The sequence below is a fragment of the Pagrus pagrus genome (assembly GCF_965226575.1).
Source record: "Pagrus pagrus genome assembly, chromosome: 2".
Taxonomy (NCBI): Eukaryota; Metazoa; Chordata; class Actinopteri; order Spariformes; family Sparidae; genus Pagrus; species Pagrus pagrus.
This window is the reverse complement of record NC_140186.1, coordinates 8,236,527-8,251,223: the sequence shown is the minus strand read 5'-3', so window position 1 is coordinate 8,251,223 and position 14,697 is coordinate 8,236,527. Positions and strand designations below refer to the sequence as shown.

Sequence of the window (14,697 nt, the reverse complement as noted above, 5' to 3'; positions counted from 1 at the left end):
TAGCTTGTCTTCCATTTCCGGCACTGCTCTATGTCGTCTTTTATTACTTTTCCCCCCGACATATTTAGTTAATTTTTAGTTTACTCTTGTTCATAACTTGGCACTGTTTTTTGCATTTAATCCAACACTTAAAATGTTGTATATTTTGTGTCTTTCTCTTATTGTCTAATATATATAAATAACACTGACCCAGGGGAACCCACTGGTTGTTCCTGGTTTTTCTATCCTACTGTACATTTCTGGGTATTAATGTATAGTGGCATCAAATGGTACCTGAAAAAGTACAGTACTTGAGTAAATGTATGTTACTTGTTGATCTTAATATAAAGCCTATTTTGACACAGAACCAAGAAGTTTGCAGTTTCCATCATACCACTAACTCTAGCTACTTTTACTGAAGGAAACGTGTCAATACTTCATCAACAAACACAAATAACTTTGCTCCTTTCAAACAATAAACAGCTGTACACCAGCTCCTGTCTCGAAAATAACATGAACATTTCGACGAAATAAGTATGAAATGATGCTGGCCAGGTGCAGGTGGACACACTCTGTCATTAACTTTCATCTCGCGCCCTCATGCGGCTGAATGGAGGAAGGGCAGACCCTCTGATCTGCTGTTTGTGTAACCACCTTCAAGTCCCGCCCACCACGCCACCTCCTATTGGCCAGCGCTTCGCATAGAAGCACATGATTGGACAGGGTGTGCTTACACGTCACAGCACCCGGAAGACATTCAAAACATTGTGTAAGTGTCCTGTCGTGCCTCCAAACCAGCAGAGCGGTGCGGTAAGTGCGAGTTAACACCCTCTGAGTGTGAAGTTAAATGAAGCCTGAGACTGTGGAGTGAATGTGAGAGACAGGAAGGAAAGTTTAACTGAACATTTTCATTCAAACTGTCTCCAGTGATGCCGGTGACTCCCGTTAAAACGCGGATCCCCCTCACCAGCTTCGGTCATCTCATAACGGAGGTGAAGGTAAGGACAGGATGTGACTTTATTAAAAATGTCTATTTATTTAAAGGAAAAACAACATTAAGGCGTTCAAAATGAAGGCTAAAGGTAGGTCTATGAAATGCAATAACTTAAGGCTTTTAGGCATTTTGTATTATTTCCAAACACTCACTCACATGGAGACACGATTTACTCTAAAATCCTCTTTTGTGTATTTTGTTTGGGGGGGGACGTAATTTATTTAATTGTGCACGTGGCACATTTTCACATCTTCATTTCATGTATGAACCTCTGGGCTGGACTTTAACAGATCATGTGGTGCGGCAAGATTTCTGCGCATGCTCAGAACGATCAGCACCTTCAAAACACATCCATCTTTCTTTTCTTTTTTTTTTACCTTTCTTTAAAAAAAAAGTAATCTCAATTATGTTATTTTAGCTGAATGAAAGCAAAGACACAATTGTAGAAAAAGAAATTGTAGATTTTTTTTTAATTTCCGTTTGAATAATAATGTCGGCTTGTTTGTTTCTATCTTTGAATGACGTGGTTAATACACCCTGAGCAAATAACAGCTTTACACTATTTCTATTTTATTCCTGTTGTTTCTATCTTTAATACTCCCTTAATTTTGCAACACTGTCTGCATCTCAAGTGTGCAATTTTTTTATTGAGGTATCATATGGCATCATATAGGCTACATTAAAAAACAATACAACCATATATATACATGTTTATAAAACTATACAGGCAAAAGAAAATACATGCACACAGTACATCTCTCTTTCTGTATACATTCAGAGGCTACTTGCATACATACCTACACACATCCCCACCTTTTACATCCATATACTGTATATAGTATGTACTGCACACTCACACCCAGTGGCCACATTACCAGAAACCTCCACACACCTGAGTTAGTGAGGTAAGTTTGTTTCCAAACCATTTCAACTGATTTCATCATTTGCACTAAACTGAGGAAAGAAAACAACATCTTTGGTGGTAAACATGTTCAATTTTATAAATAGTAAATTGTGACCTATTTAGGCGGCTTCTCTGTAGCCAGTGGAGAAAATCCCAGACTCCCTTTAAAAAAAATGCTTAATTTTGTGTAGTCTTGAGGTAGAAGAAACTTTCTAAACTTTGGGAAACGCTTTCCACAACAAATCCTTAACTTTTTGGCCCTTCTTATTATTTCAGCAAATACAAATACATGAAGATATTTCTTTTTGTACATATGCTGACATCCCATCATAAGCCAGATCTAAACAGGGCCTTACAATACCAGGTCTGAATGTCCTCTTTGTTTCTCATCTGGAAAGACAGGGAGTCTGATGTGGCTTTGACAGTCACACCCTTTAAAGGATAAGTACCGTTTTTTACAACCTGGACCTTATTTCTGGCAAAACATATGGTCATTTACTCACCCAGATAACTTTGGTGTCATTCGGCGTCGTTCGGACGAAATTAGATCCAGTGTAGCGGCGATATATCCATATAATGGGAGAGACGGGGCAGCGACACACAGCCTCTATATAACACATTATCTGCCACGAAACTAGTTCATTTCATCAATATTTTGTTATGATATGCTAGCGCTATTAGCCTCTGAGTCCGGGCTCGTCTATTGTCAACATCCGGGGTCTGTAGGCTGATCTACTACCTCTGACCTGGAAGATGTCGTCTCTGAGCTGCGCGCGCACCCGCGACAGCGCGGCTTGTTTACCTGTAGCTGCTACTGCTAGTTTGACCCCGGATGTTGATAACTGACGAGCCCGGACTCAGAGGGGAATAGCGCTAGCATTTCATAACAAAATATTGATGAAATTAACTAGTTTCGTGGCAGATAATGCGTTATATAGAGGCTGTGTGTCGCTGCCCCGTCTCTCCCATTATATGGATATATCGCCGCTACACTGGATCTAATTTCGTCCGAACGACGCCGAATGACACCAAAGTTATCTGGGTGAGTAAATGACCATATGTTTTGCCAGAAATAAGGTCCAGGTTGTAAAAAACGGTACTTATCCTTTAAGAAAATCATCTTTCTTGTAGCTTGTCCGGCGTTGCTGTGAGTATAGCAGGTAGTGGCTTGAGGTCGACATGGATTTACAAACTTTTCTTGATTTAAAGACTTAATAAAAACAGCAAGAGCACAGCTGCTGTACTGATTTTAGCCATTTGCTCATCCATCGTGCTCCATTCAACTATGTGCTTTCACGTATTGACTCTGTGTTACGTTTTTAGGCCGAAGCATTCCCTCCCTACTCTGCTAATGCTAATACTCTCTGCAGAAAGAAACCGCATCAGTGAGCTGAGCCGCCTCGTCAGCACTCTGCTGTCGCCCCCCGGCACACTTCATGCGAGTCTAATGTTCATAATGGAAATTATTTTTCTTTTCACACGAATCCTTATATTCTGCAGTTCCCCCTCATGGACTGTAAATCTGATGCTCCAGATGAATAGCCTTCAGTTTCATGGACTTTATTGCATTTGAATTAAAAGAGACACTGTTAGAAGATAGCGAGTGTCCGACTAGGTTTATTATTCAAAGTGCTTTTTTAAAGGAATAACGTGAGATGTATGGAAACCCACCTTCTCACGCAAAGTAGATGAAAAGATTGATCCCACACTCATGTCTGTGTGAGCCTGGAGACAGTTAGCTTAGCTTAGCATTGAGAAGACTGGAAGCATAGGGGAAAATGGTTAGCCTGGCTTGAAAATAGTTGAACACATAGCCTTGTGTGAAACCACAGCTTCTGTTGTTTCATACTGTGTTTTTCTTGTGTGTGTATTTAACAAGCAAGATGTGATCATTGGCAGATGTGTTACCTGTGGACAGATTTATGCTTGTTTCACTGTTTTGAGTCTTTGGGCCAAGTTTAGCTGCTGTGTCCTGGCTGTAGCTTCATATTTACTGGTTAGACATGGGAGTGGTGTCACTTTTCTCATCTACAAAGAACATAAGTGTAATCCCCGAATGTCAATTCCTATGAATATGAAGCTACTGCCAGGTGAATGTTTGCTTTGCTTAGCTCTGCACAAAAACAAGAAGCAGGGTGAAATATGTATTGATTAAGCTAGTTTTAGATGCTAGCTTGAAAAGATTAGCCCACTCAGATAGCTGCAGGTTCCACGCGTCGCTGTTTGTTTGTAAGCATGTAACTTCAGTTGTTTAGGAGAACGCTGCAACACTGTTTTGCTGCGAAGCTCCGGAAATTGTTTTGTGGACGAAGAAATTTCATGTGACTTTCCGACGGCATGGTGGTTGAGTAGATGATGACAGAATTTTCATTTTTGGATGAATTTATCCTTTAATCCGAGACAGATTTCTCAGACGGTTGACAATCAAGTTACCTTAACCCTAAAAAGGCCGAAGCTTTAGACACAATCATAAAAAAAAATGAATTTTCACACAAAAGAGCCGGGCTTCTTTGTGTTTCTGCAGCTAATGTTGGAGAATTCAGATGTTTTTTTGGAATAATATCAGAAAACGCATTAAAAGAAAAACGTCTAAATCTTCAACTGAAGGGAATTGCAGCTTAAAGCTTTTATCACACGGTCCGACTCTCGTGGCTGTGGAGAGTCTGTGGAGAATGAGCTCTGTGCTGCCAGCGAGTCCAGATAATTAGCTGGAGTTGCGGCTGATGAATAATTCAGTCTAATCCAACTCAAATGATGTGCCGAATGTGACTTTCATGACCATAAACCAGTTTGTCATCCCTGCTCTGCCTCGTCATGACAGTCATCAAACCGCCCGTTTCAACATGCCAAAGTATTCCACTTGTTTTTTGGGGTTTTGTCATCGACTGTGACTGACACTTCTAAAGAAATTGCACTTGTCACATAGTTGTTAAATTTAGTTTGTGTGCGAGTAGAGACTGAGCCTTCATCACGACTAGAACGAGACTCACTAGAGCCGAGCTGTTGTTGATGATGATGGATGTGCCGACTGAACTGTTCCCGTCATTTGAGGTTTCACATTCATTCTGACTTGGCATAGCTCTCATGCTCCTTGACACCACTTTAACGGGCGCGGAGCTTAACATTATTCTCTTTCATTCACCCATTCACACAAACACGCTCCACCTCCTGAGCAACGGGCGCCCGGGGTTCACTGATTGACCTTTTTTAAAATGTACTTTATGTATGACTTTGAGGCCACATAACTTAATCTGTAAAACCCTAAAACCTCCTTCCTGCTACATTTTGATAAATCTTCATGACACAATGGACAAGTGTTCTGTGTTCTGACCACAGTGCTTCCTCTTAACTGTGTGTTTTTATGTTTCAGAGGCAGCTGTTTGGCATTGAGCCTCCAGCTTCTGCGGAACTGACTGGTTGGAGGAAATACTTTAATAGCTACACCATACAGGGCCGCCGAAATGTACGTAAGACACACTCATGCGCACCCAGGCTCCGTTAAATATGAATTTTATATACGTGTGTCTTATGCGTCCTCCTCCGCTCTCTTTACAGTGCGTCTTGGCTTCCTATGGGCTCCTTGCTGGAGTAGCAGCTGCCTATCTGATGCACAAACGAAACAAAAAGGAAAACCAGACTCCCAGCCCCACGGCCTGAGAGATCGACCTCTCGCAGTGATGTTTGTGCTCACGAAGCATTATTTATGATCAGAAGGAACTACCAGCTCCGAGAGAAAGGGAGTTTGAAGCTGTACTTTATTAATAAATGCCATGCAAGTGCTCGATGCTGCTGTCTGATCATTGTTAAGTGATTCTGTGGGAGAGTCACTCTGGTTACCATGGAGTCAGAGAGTGTGTGTGTGTGTGTGTGTGTGTGTGTGCGTGTGTGCATTGAAGTTGTTCCCCCACAAGGTGTCTGTCTGCTGCTGATGAAAATGAAACAGTTATATTATTTTACTTATTACTTTATACTAATCTCTGGTAAATGTTTTTTTTTTCTTTCTTTTATTATAATTTTTCTGTTTTGAGAATAAGTCCTGTCACAAAATCCTGCACCATGCCTGAAGACTTTGCATGAGTAGGAGTAGATGAACAAAGGGATTATTACCAAGACTGGGCTTGGTTTTATGTAGGTTTTGATCGACAGCGCTCAGCCTCTGGGGTTTGAAGGCGTCTTCTGCAAGCAAAAAGGTTTTTAAAACAGTTTGTCACCACAACACAGCATTAAAAATGAGAGTTTTTACAGTTTGAGTGTGAATGCAACCAGCAAAGCTTTTAAATGTGTTTGATTCCTACCTTTTCTTGTTGTGTAGTGTATTTTTGTCAATGCATGTGTTTTCTGCACCTTTGCATTGCATTCAAAAGTTGAACGCACAAAAAAAAACCCTCAGACATTTAATGTTTATTCATTCAACTAATAGTTATCTGTTTTTTTTTTAAACCATGAATGGGCTAAAATATGTAAATAAGTAAAGAGGCCATGAGTTGCATTTTTCTGTTTCGAGCTCAGAAAAGAAAATTGTCACATGGTTTCTAGTTAGGCCAAGTATTTGTGTGCAAGCAGAGAGCGTTTCCTCATCTAAGCTCGATAAGATTCATCAGATTACTGATGTTTCGTAATGTTCGAACAACAGAGATGGACCAATCATCACACTGAAAGAAGCTGATCTACTACTGACACACAGACCTGTGTGTACATGATTATAAGAGTATATAATACAGAAATGTGGCATGCTGGTTATAAATTAGAGTACACCTGGTCCAGTCAGGTAAGAAACCAGTGCTGGAAAGTAACTAAGTACATTTACTCAAGTCACATTTTGAGGAACTTGTGCTTTTGTTTGGTTCACAAGGGGCAGGGCTGCAACAACAATGGAAAAGTCTGCGTTGTTGTTGCATTAATCACACACAAAGAATGACAAATGCAACTGAACTATCTGGATCTCCATGCAAACACGAGGAAGCTGCTGCAGAACTACACAACGTGCTCACACAAGTCCCCATCGCTTAACGTTTCACATTCAGTTTGACGGGAGTGCTTTTGTGTCGCCAGTAAAAAAAATAAATAAAAAAAAAGTGCACAACGAGCCTTTAACCTGGCACGCCGGATGTGTTTGGTGTAATTACGCGCGTGCATCACATTTTAAAACATGAAATATTCAAAACCTGAGCTCCGCGCACGCGCACACCCACACTTGCGACTGCCACTTTTCGCGCAGATCACGTGATTTCTCGTAAAGCCTCCTGCCCCAAAAGCGAAAGCGAAAGTAACGACGTCTGCGATCACCTGAACATTCGTGGCGTGTGTTTTTTTTTTTTCGTTTTTTTTTTTTTACTCCACCACCGTGTGCGTGTGTGAGAAGTGCGTGTGCCACCGCAAGCGGACCTGTAGCTGGAGAGGCGGTGAGAGGGAACAGGCGGTGACTGATCAGCACAGTTTGATCAGCAGGCTCCTCCTGCTGCACACACACACACACACACACACACACACACACACACACACACTAAACTTAACCGAAAGTAAAGATGTTTCTCCTGAACAAGATCTGCGACCGTCCGTCAGGAGAGACTCTGACAGCAGCTCACAGGAGCCCCGCACGCCTCTGACAGGCGCTCATTACATGTGAGTAAGCTTTGTGTTTAATGAATGCATTGTTAACCACGAACTGGAGCTGTGACAAAAAGTTTTCTGTGCTCGTTTAAAACTCAAAATTATAGTCCAGAAACAGTATTTCACCAGAATCTGCTGTGTGAATAATTAAACAGACAAATTAGCTTTTTTTTTATTATTATAATTATTATTATTATGATGTCAGTTAGGTGGGGACAGATTTGACAACCCTTCCCTGTCACATCAACTCAATACTTGAAATGAAAACATAACAGTCTCGTGTGTCATCAGCATGACATCAGCACCTTATTCCAAGAATTACAACAAATGCATCACTGGTGTTGAGTTTTTTTATGTTCAGTAAACTCTTCTGCCGCAGCGTATCTGTGAAATTGTCCACTTCTCCTAAAGAATATTAATATTTGGACATTCTTGCTTTATTTATTGTGATTTCTCTGAACTCCAGCACGCTGGGTTTCCAGTAAAACTATCACTATGGGGTCAAAAGTGATGACTTACAGCTTTTATTTCAGGGTTTTAATGTCCATCCTGGCACAGCATCACAGGAATAAAAGCCCTGTGTCCACACTGAGGCACGGCCAGCTGTAAAAACGGATAATTCACCGTTCACCCAACACAGATGTGCAAACTGAAAGTTAGACCACACAGTCATCGTGTTGCTCCATCATTACAAAGACTCTAATAACAGGCTAGAAAATGTCTTATTATTATATATGAAAAAAAAGGTCTGCACAACATAATTGCAGTTCGCCACAGTGCGTCTCTTCAGGAAGTTTCTTTGATTCGGGTCGAGATTCAGAAAGTGAAGTGTTTGATGATGCCGCACTAAAATATTGAAGTGGTCTGTCCTTTAAATAACTGATCAAGACTGTGACTCAGTGTGATATTTATGTGCACCCTTCACCGTTTCAGAGAAAAAGTCGAGCAGAAAATGAAAATAAAACAGACTTTAAGTATCTATTCCCCATTGAGGGATCAATAAAGTCTTATCTTAAAAAAAGGCAAAAGAGTTAAACAACAAAAACTTCTCCTCGTAGTTTTGTTCGTAATTATTTCAGCGCATAAAGCACCAAACCTTAGTGACTTACTGCTGTTAAAAGTTATTTAAAAACAGAGAAAGAGACATCTCTCCTTACAAACTCCTGCATATAAACTCTAATTATTTTTTGGACCTTCTTGTTAAGTTTTTCCATCCATAAAATGTTTTATTGTACATCTGTTGCATTCATGATACTTCTCATCCTTTCATATTTTGAAGGATTTTGCTCTGGGAAGCAGCTTCATGAATAAACTTAACCGCAGCGTCTGCACACTAACAGTTTAATCACAAATCATCACGAAGAACAATCGAGAGAAACGTTTCTTTGTATTGTCTCGTTTGGAAGAAAGTGAAAGTAATCTACTGTTATTAAACATGTTACATCCGCCCTTCCCATTGACATGAAATATTGTGGTTTTTATTGGCAGTCATGTGACACCTGAATATCCCTCGGGCGCCCACACACACACACACACACACACACACACACTCACTCACACAGATTTTATTACATGTGTTGCAACAGAAGAATAAAGCCGCTGTAATTGTTTTTTTTGTAAGAAAACAAACAATACAGCTTATCGCATGATAAAGCAAAACCAGTGTGTGATGTGAAGTGGGTCATTCAGAGCATTGCAAACCTCCCCAACACTTAACTTCATTGTTTATCCGTCTGGCCCGCAACTTCAGACTGAATCCAAGTAGCCTCCCTCTCAACTTGCTTCCTGAGCCCTTGCAGACTTTAAACACCGATCCTAAGTTTGTTTTGTTTTTTTCGGTCAGGAGCCGGAGAAACTGTGCCATCACGTCCGTATTGCAATCAACTGTGGGTGATTAAATCAGTGAAGTCTGCAGAAAGCCTGCTTGAGGCCACTTGTGCGCTAGCCTCACCCAACAGCCAGAAGCAAAAGCAAAAGTAAAGATATGCTACAGGATAACTAACCCATATGAATGTTACTTCAGTAAAAGTAGCTGATATTAAATGTACTGAAGTATCAAAGGTACAAGTAACAGTGACAGGTTTGTCTTATAATCTTGAAAGTTAATGATAGAAGTGGTCAGAAACAGCTGCTGTGGCAGGTGAAAGATGATGGACGACTGACTGTTTGCCTTTCTGTGTTTCAGCATCATCAGATTGTTCAGTGACAGCACCTCAGGGACACTTGACAGAGCAGATCCACCCTCCACTTCCCCTCAGTACTTTGTGGTAATGCGATTAAATCCTGATTAAAAATCTGTTATTGAAGCAACATGGAGTCTCAAGGAGGACCGAGCAGCAGATGAGCGACCAGAAAGAAGTCAGTGATGGAGGATCTGCCAGAGAAAAAAGGAGGAACTGGCGCAACCGGCGATCAAGAGGAGGATTCTCCTTTGTAGGATGGTCAGAGACAATCTTGATAGAACAGTAGTTCAGAGCCAGAAACAGAACGGCGCAGCTGAGACGCAGAGCCAAAGCCCAGAAGAACCTGCAGAACCCGAACGAGCGCAGAGACCAGAGAGAGTTAACCCAGAGAGGAGAGGGCCGACGAAGAGCCGGCTAGATTTACTGTTCTGGAACAAACTCAACTTAGAGGACGAGCCTGAATCCTGGCGCCGGGTGAGTACAAAGTTTGCTCATTGTGGAGAACAGATTGTGGATGTTACGACTTCTGATGTTCATTTTATGGCCGTGGAAAGACGGCTGCAGCAATATAAAGCCAGAGATCAAACACCAGGATAGTATTCATTAATGTTACATCCACTGCTGGAAGAAGTACGCAGTGTAAACTTTCTCTGCTGCAGGTACAAATCCTGCAAGTCAAATAAAAGTACAAAGGTGTCAGCGTCACAGATACTCAACGTACCAAAAGTGAAAGTACTCATTATGCAGAATGACCCATTTCTGAAGAATAATAAAATACGTCATTTTATTATAATTATTGATGCATTTATGTGTTAGCGTCACTTTAAAGTGCACCTGGTGCACCTCATCGTGTTTTATTTGTAGAAAGTACCAAAATTTCACGTAAGTAGAGCGCTTCAGTGAACATTTCTAAAGGACGTGGTTATGAGATGACTCGCTGCTTTATTAGTGACAAACAACAGACTTTCCACACTGAGCCGATGAAGCTTTTTGTTCCAGCCAAACGCTCATAAGCAACAATCATAAAAAATAGTAACGATAATCATAATTTTTAGTATTATTTTTGTTACCTTTTTGGTGCTGGTGTGCATGGAAAGATTTGTGTTCCCGACAAAAACTATTATAAACAACAACAACAACAACAACAACAACAACAGTAAGAAGAATGTTTAATACCAACTTTTAATACAAATATCAAAATAAATAAATAAACATGTACTACAGGCGTTGTTGATGAATATGAATCACATTAAAAGTCAAAAATCTGAGATTTAAATAAAATAGTATAAACAAAATGATCCAAAGCGTCACGTTAATGTTGTAAAGGTGCCTGTGGAAATTAAAGTTTTTAAAATTAATATTATTTGACGTCTCTGCGGTCAGCTGGATTTATTCACAGGTTCGTCAGGGTTCCTTACTCCACTTTTAATCTTTATTACAAGGGGAAAGGAAGAAAATTAGTCACTTCTAAGATTAGACTTTAACACCGTTTCCAGCCCTGAGTTGTGACTGCAGGTGTTCCTCTCAGGCTGTGAATTACCCCAGAAACTTTAGTCGTTTTTCCACTGCGTGGTATGACTTGATTGACTTTTTCTTTCATTTCTTTTTAAATTGTGGACGGTACTTTGGACTTCTAGTTGGTATCAAGTGAGCTGGGTGATACTTAAAGGTGACTGCAGACCACTGATTGGTCAGAGAATCGCTGCTAAAATTATCAAACACGCAAAGAAAAATCCACAAAAGCCAATTTTAAAAAAAGGCAGCCCACAAAGCCAAGCTGAGGTCAGCCGACAAAGCGCAGACGCGTAAACAACATGATCTCTTTGATATTGTGAGCGTCACATCGCACCTTTAAGGGTGTTCGTAGTAAGCCTGTGGTTGATTGAGCGAGATAAAGCGAGAGGCGGAAAGTGATGCGAGCAGAGCAGAGGAAGAGCAGTAAAACAGAGTAGGTTCTCATGCTTCCCCTGACCAACGCGAGAAGCAAAGTAGTTTCACAACTGCTGGTGTCAGAACCCGGCTCCTCGGCCGTGACAGACACGATAATGGACACAACTGACGATGGGAAATTTAGAGAAATAACTACAAATGTGGAGTGTGTCGGTCAGTGGTATCAGTAGTATGTGAAAACAGAACCAAAGTCAAACAAAGTGCAAGTAAGCTGACGCTGGCTGGGTCAGAACCAAACAAATGCAGAGCAGGGCCTGGCTTTTATCATGTCGGCGCTCCAAATCTGGCTGGCTGCAACTTTTTCCTCTGATAGCTATGACGAAAACATCAGGATTCAGAGCATTGTCAGAGTAATCTAAATATTCCTGAAAATCATCTGTGTTGTGTCTGACTGCATTGAAACAGTCTGATTTATAGCTGTAACATGTTTTTCACGTCTCATATCAGTGTGTGTGTCCTCTTCACATGTTGACTGATCATGTTTGTAATCCGTCTCTGCTGTAGCCAGTGACTGGAGCCGATGCCGACAGCTTGCCCACACACCTCCGTCCATTCAGCAGCGCAGCAGAGTACAAACTAGTGAAACACACTTACATGCAGCTCCAGCAAAGCGGTTACTACTGGGGATCAATGACCATGGAGGAGGCACATGAAATACTCTCTCACGCACAGCTGGGCACCTTCCTCATCAGGTGAGCTACCGCTTTCAGAGATGTAGTTTAGTGTTGTTTATCTGTTTTCTTTATATATATGTATTCTTCTAAACTCAGTATTATACAAATGGCAAATACAAAGATGTCGTAGAAGGCGTGTTTGGGCTTTTTCACTGTAACAGAGTACATCTACAGGAAATGAGTGAGACAAGTGTTTCCCAGTTCTACCCAGTCTAGACTATTGAAATTGATTTCCAGATGCTCATTTATCATATTAAATATGTATAACAGTTTCATCCCCTGTCTGTATTATCAGATTCAAATCTTAAAAAATAGAAGGTAGAGATGCATATGTCATCAGCCTGTACTATGTTGCTTCTACTGCATGCAGAGACAGCGGTCAGCCGGATGTCTTCTTCACTCTCAGCTACCAGAGCGAGGACGGCCCGACCAGCGTTCGTGTCCAGCTGAACAACCTGCGCTTCAGTCTGTACGGCAGCCACAGGACTTTTGCTTCGCTCTTCGCCCTGCTCACGTATTACACCAGCTCGTCCTGTAAGCTGACGGCGCCTTATCGCAGGCAGCGTCCGGAGGACCTGAAGCAGATGTGCAGGAGGGCTCTCGTACGAGCGTACGGAGCAGAAAATACAAGCACCTTACCTGGACTCAACAATCAAATTAAAGACTATGTTCATGCGTACCCTCATTGTATATAGCGTGGTATAGTATATGTGTGTGGACAGAGTGAAGGTATTGTTTTATTGTTTTTTTATTATGTGTAACATAAATGCAGCGTTCAAGAGTTATTTGCACACGTTTTCAAAATGGTACATGTTTTCAAATCCACATTTATTATCTACATGTATAGGACATGTTTTCATCAAATCCTGTGTAAATGCTGCACGACTGCCTCCATGATGTATCAGTTCGTCACATTCATAGAAATGTAAAGTTTGCTGCTCTTTAAAGCTGCATTAATTGATGTCTGGCCACTCGGGAGCAGAAAAATATCAAAAGAAATTCACACGTCGTCGGCTTCTAATGTTGGCTAAGATGTTAGTGTTGGTTACTCCGGGCCACATCAATGAAAGTGTGATATTCTCTCTTCCTGTACTTTGTTTTGAAAGGCAGCCAGAAGCCACCATGTTTGCAATTATGTTTTTAATCTAGTTAAAGATTATAGCTCGTGAGGCAATTATCTTGTTATCTCAGGACAAAAGAGTGGTTTTCTGGTTATAATGGGTTCATTATCTCATTATCTGGAGAACACAATAGGTCATTTTCTCTGGATAATGGGACAAACGCCTAATTTTCACGGGAAAGCAAGAGGTTGTTTTCTTGAGATAAGTTATGGATAAAATGAGGAGGCCCATTTTGGAAGAGGGTATCACAAGAAAACGACCTTTTGTTTTCATAAATGATTATAATGAGAAAGCCAGTTTGTTATCCTGATATAACCACAACCACTCTCAGCCTCTGTAGTCACCAGTTTATTATTATTTAATTATTTTTTGTGTTTTTTTCTCTGTGCTTTTCTCCAAAGGAGCCACACTTTTCACATTTCATGTAGTGATGTGATTCATTTGTGAAATAATACAATATTAATTAATGCAGTTTTAACTTTTCATCAACACTTGAAATAATTACATATCAGTAGTTTACTCTCTCTAGTCATGTGAACAAGGAATTGTAGAAGAGTGTGACGCCTTGCAAAACTATGTTAATCTTGAATAAATTAAAAACTTTAGTTTACAAAATATAATATGTGTGAACTCATGGTTGAACCACTGACGAGTCAAAGTGGGCAGCCGGCCCGGGGCACAAGGGATCCTAAAGGCCTCGGACTCGCTCTCAGGGATGAACTGATCAGATTTTGGCGGTGAAAGGTCAAAGGTGAGGGTCGCTGTGACGATATCCATTTGGCACAGACGTCCACTTGGACTCACGGATGAATTGATTAGATTTGAGTGGTCAAAGGTCAAAGGTCTGACAAAACACATTTTTTGACCATTACTGAACAATTCATATTGAAGCGATGACATTTTTTTTTTTTTTTTTTTAGAAAATTGTCTAATAGGATTAAAAGGACAAAGTGATGACATTTTAAATCCAAAAGATCAAAGGTCAGTTTCACTTTGACATCATAATATTCTCAATAATATGCTGGCTTTTACTTTCACACTGGAGATGAACAGAGTCTGAGTCTCTGGGGTGAAGGTCCTGTTTTTGTTTTAACAGAGCGGCTGAGAAATGAGGCCAGCAGACCATATTCACACGGCGGCCATTATCCTCTGACATCACAGTCAGGGTGGGAAGCTCAGATGTCGTACTGCTCTGTTCGAGGTTTACATACATAAACATAGAAAATCTAACAAATTATCATTTCATCACTCCCTGATTGATCAGCAGCTGATAAGACAACGG

At 40.8% G+C, this 14,697-nt stretch overlaps 2 protein-coding genes across 4 annotated transcripts; both read left to right on the top strand.

The window, feature by feature from the left end:
- The first annotated feature begins 668 nt into the window (after positions 1-668).
- On the top strand, positions 669-5,661 carry LOC311270278 (ATP synthase membrane subunit K, mitochondrial-like). 2 transcript variants are annotated; one of them, XM_084375051.1, is made up of 4 exons: positions 669-748; positions 907-977; positions 5,248-5,340; positions 5,433-5,661. In XM_084375051.1, the coding sequence occupies exons 1-4, from the start codon at positions 691-693 to the stop codon at positions 5,532-5,534; spliced, it is 324 nt and encodes a 107-aa protein (XP_084231177.1). In that variant the 5' UTR covers positions 669-690; the 3' UTR covers positions 5,535-5,661. The 2 variants fall into 2 exon arrangements, with proteins under 2 accessions (XP_084231177.1, XP_084231178.1); XM_084375052.1 differs by having other exon boundaries at positions 699-789.
- Positions 5,662-7,106: 1,445 nt separating this feature from the next.
- LOC311272922 (suppressor of cytokine signaling 1-like) lies at positions 7,107-13,978 on the top strand. Of its 2 annotated transcripts, XM_084379682.1 has the most exons (5): positions 7,107-7,499; positions 9,331-9,463; positions 9,673-10,144; positions 12,125-12,312; positions 12,665-13,978. In XM_084379682.1, exons 3-5 carry the CDS (start codon positions 9,926-9,928, stop codon positions 12,987-12,989), a joined length of 732 nt encoding a protein of 243 aa, XP_084235808.1. In that variant the 5' UTR covers positions 7,107-7,499; positions 9,331-9,463; positions 9,673-9,925; the 3' UTR covers positions 12,990-13,978. The 2 variants fall into 2 exon arrangements, with proteins under 2 accessions (XP_084235808.1, XP_084235807.1); XM_084379681.1 differs by lacking the exon at positions 9,331-9,463.
- Positions 13,979-14,697: the final 719 nt, after the last annotated feature.

Bases quoted from the DNA above. Each gene is read 5' to 3' on its own strand.
- LOC311270278 (XM_084375051.1), top strand. From the start codon at position 691: ATGATTGGACAGGGTGTGCTTACACGTCACAGCACCCGGAAGACATTC. The intron at 978-5,247 runs GTAAGGACAGGA...TTTATGTTTCAG, and splicing joins ATCTCATAACGGAGGTGAAG to AGGCAGCTGTTTGGCATTGA. The intron at 5,341-5,432 runs GTACGTAAGACA...CTCTCTTTACAG, and splicing joins CCATACAGGGCCGCCGAAAT to TGCGTCTTGGCTTCCTATGG.
- LOC311272922 (XM_084379681.1), top strand. From the start codon at position 9,926: ATGGTCAGAGACAATCTTGATAGAACAGTAGTTCAGAGCCAGAAACAG. The intron at 10,145-12,124 runs GTGAGTACAAAG...TCTCTGCTGTAG, and splicing joins AGCCTGAATCCTGGCGCCGG to CCAGTGACTGGAGCCGATGC. The intron at 12,313-12,664 runs GTGAGCTACCGC...TACTGCATGCAG, and splicing joins CTGGGCACCTTCCTCATCAG to AGACAGCGGTCAGCCGGATG.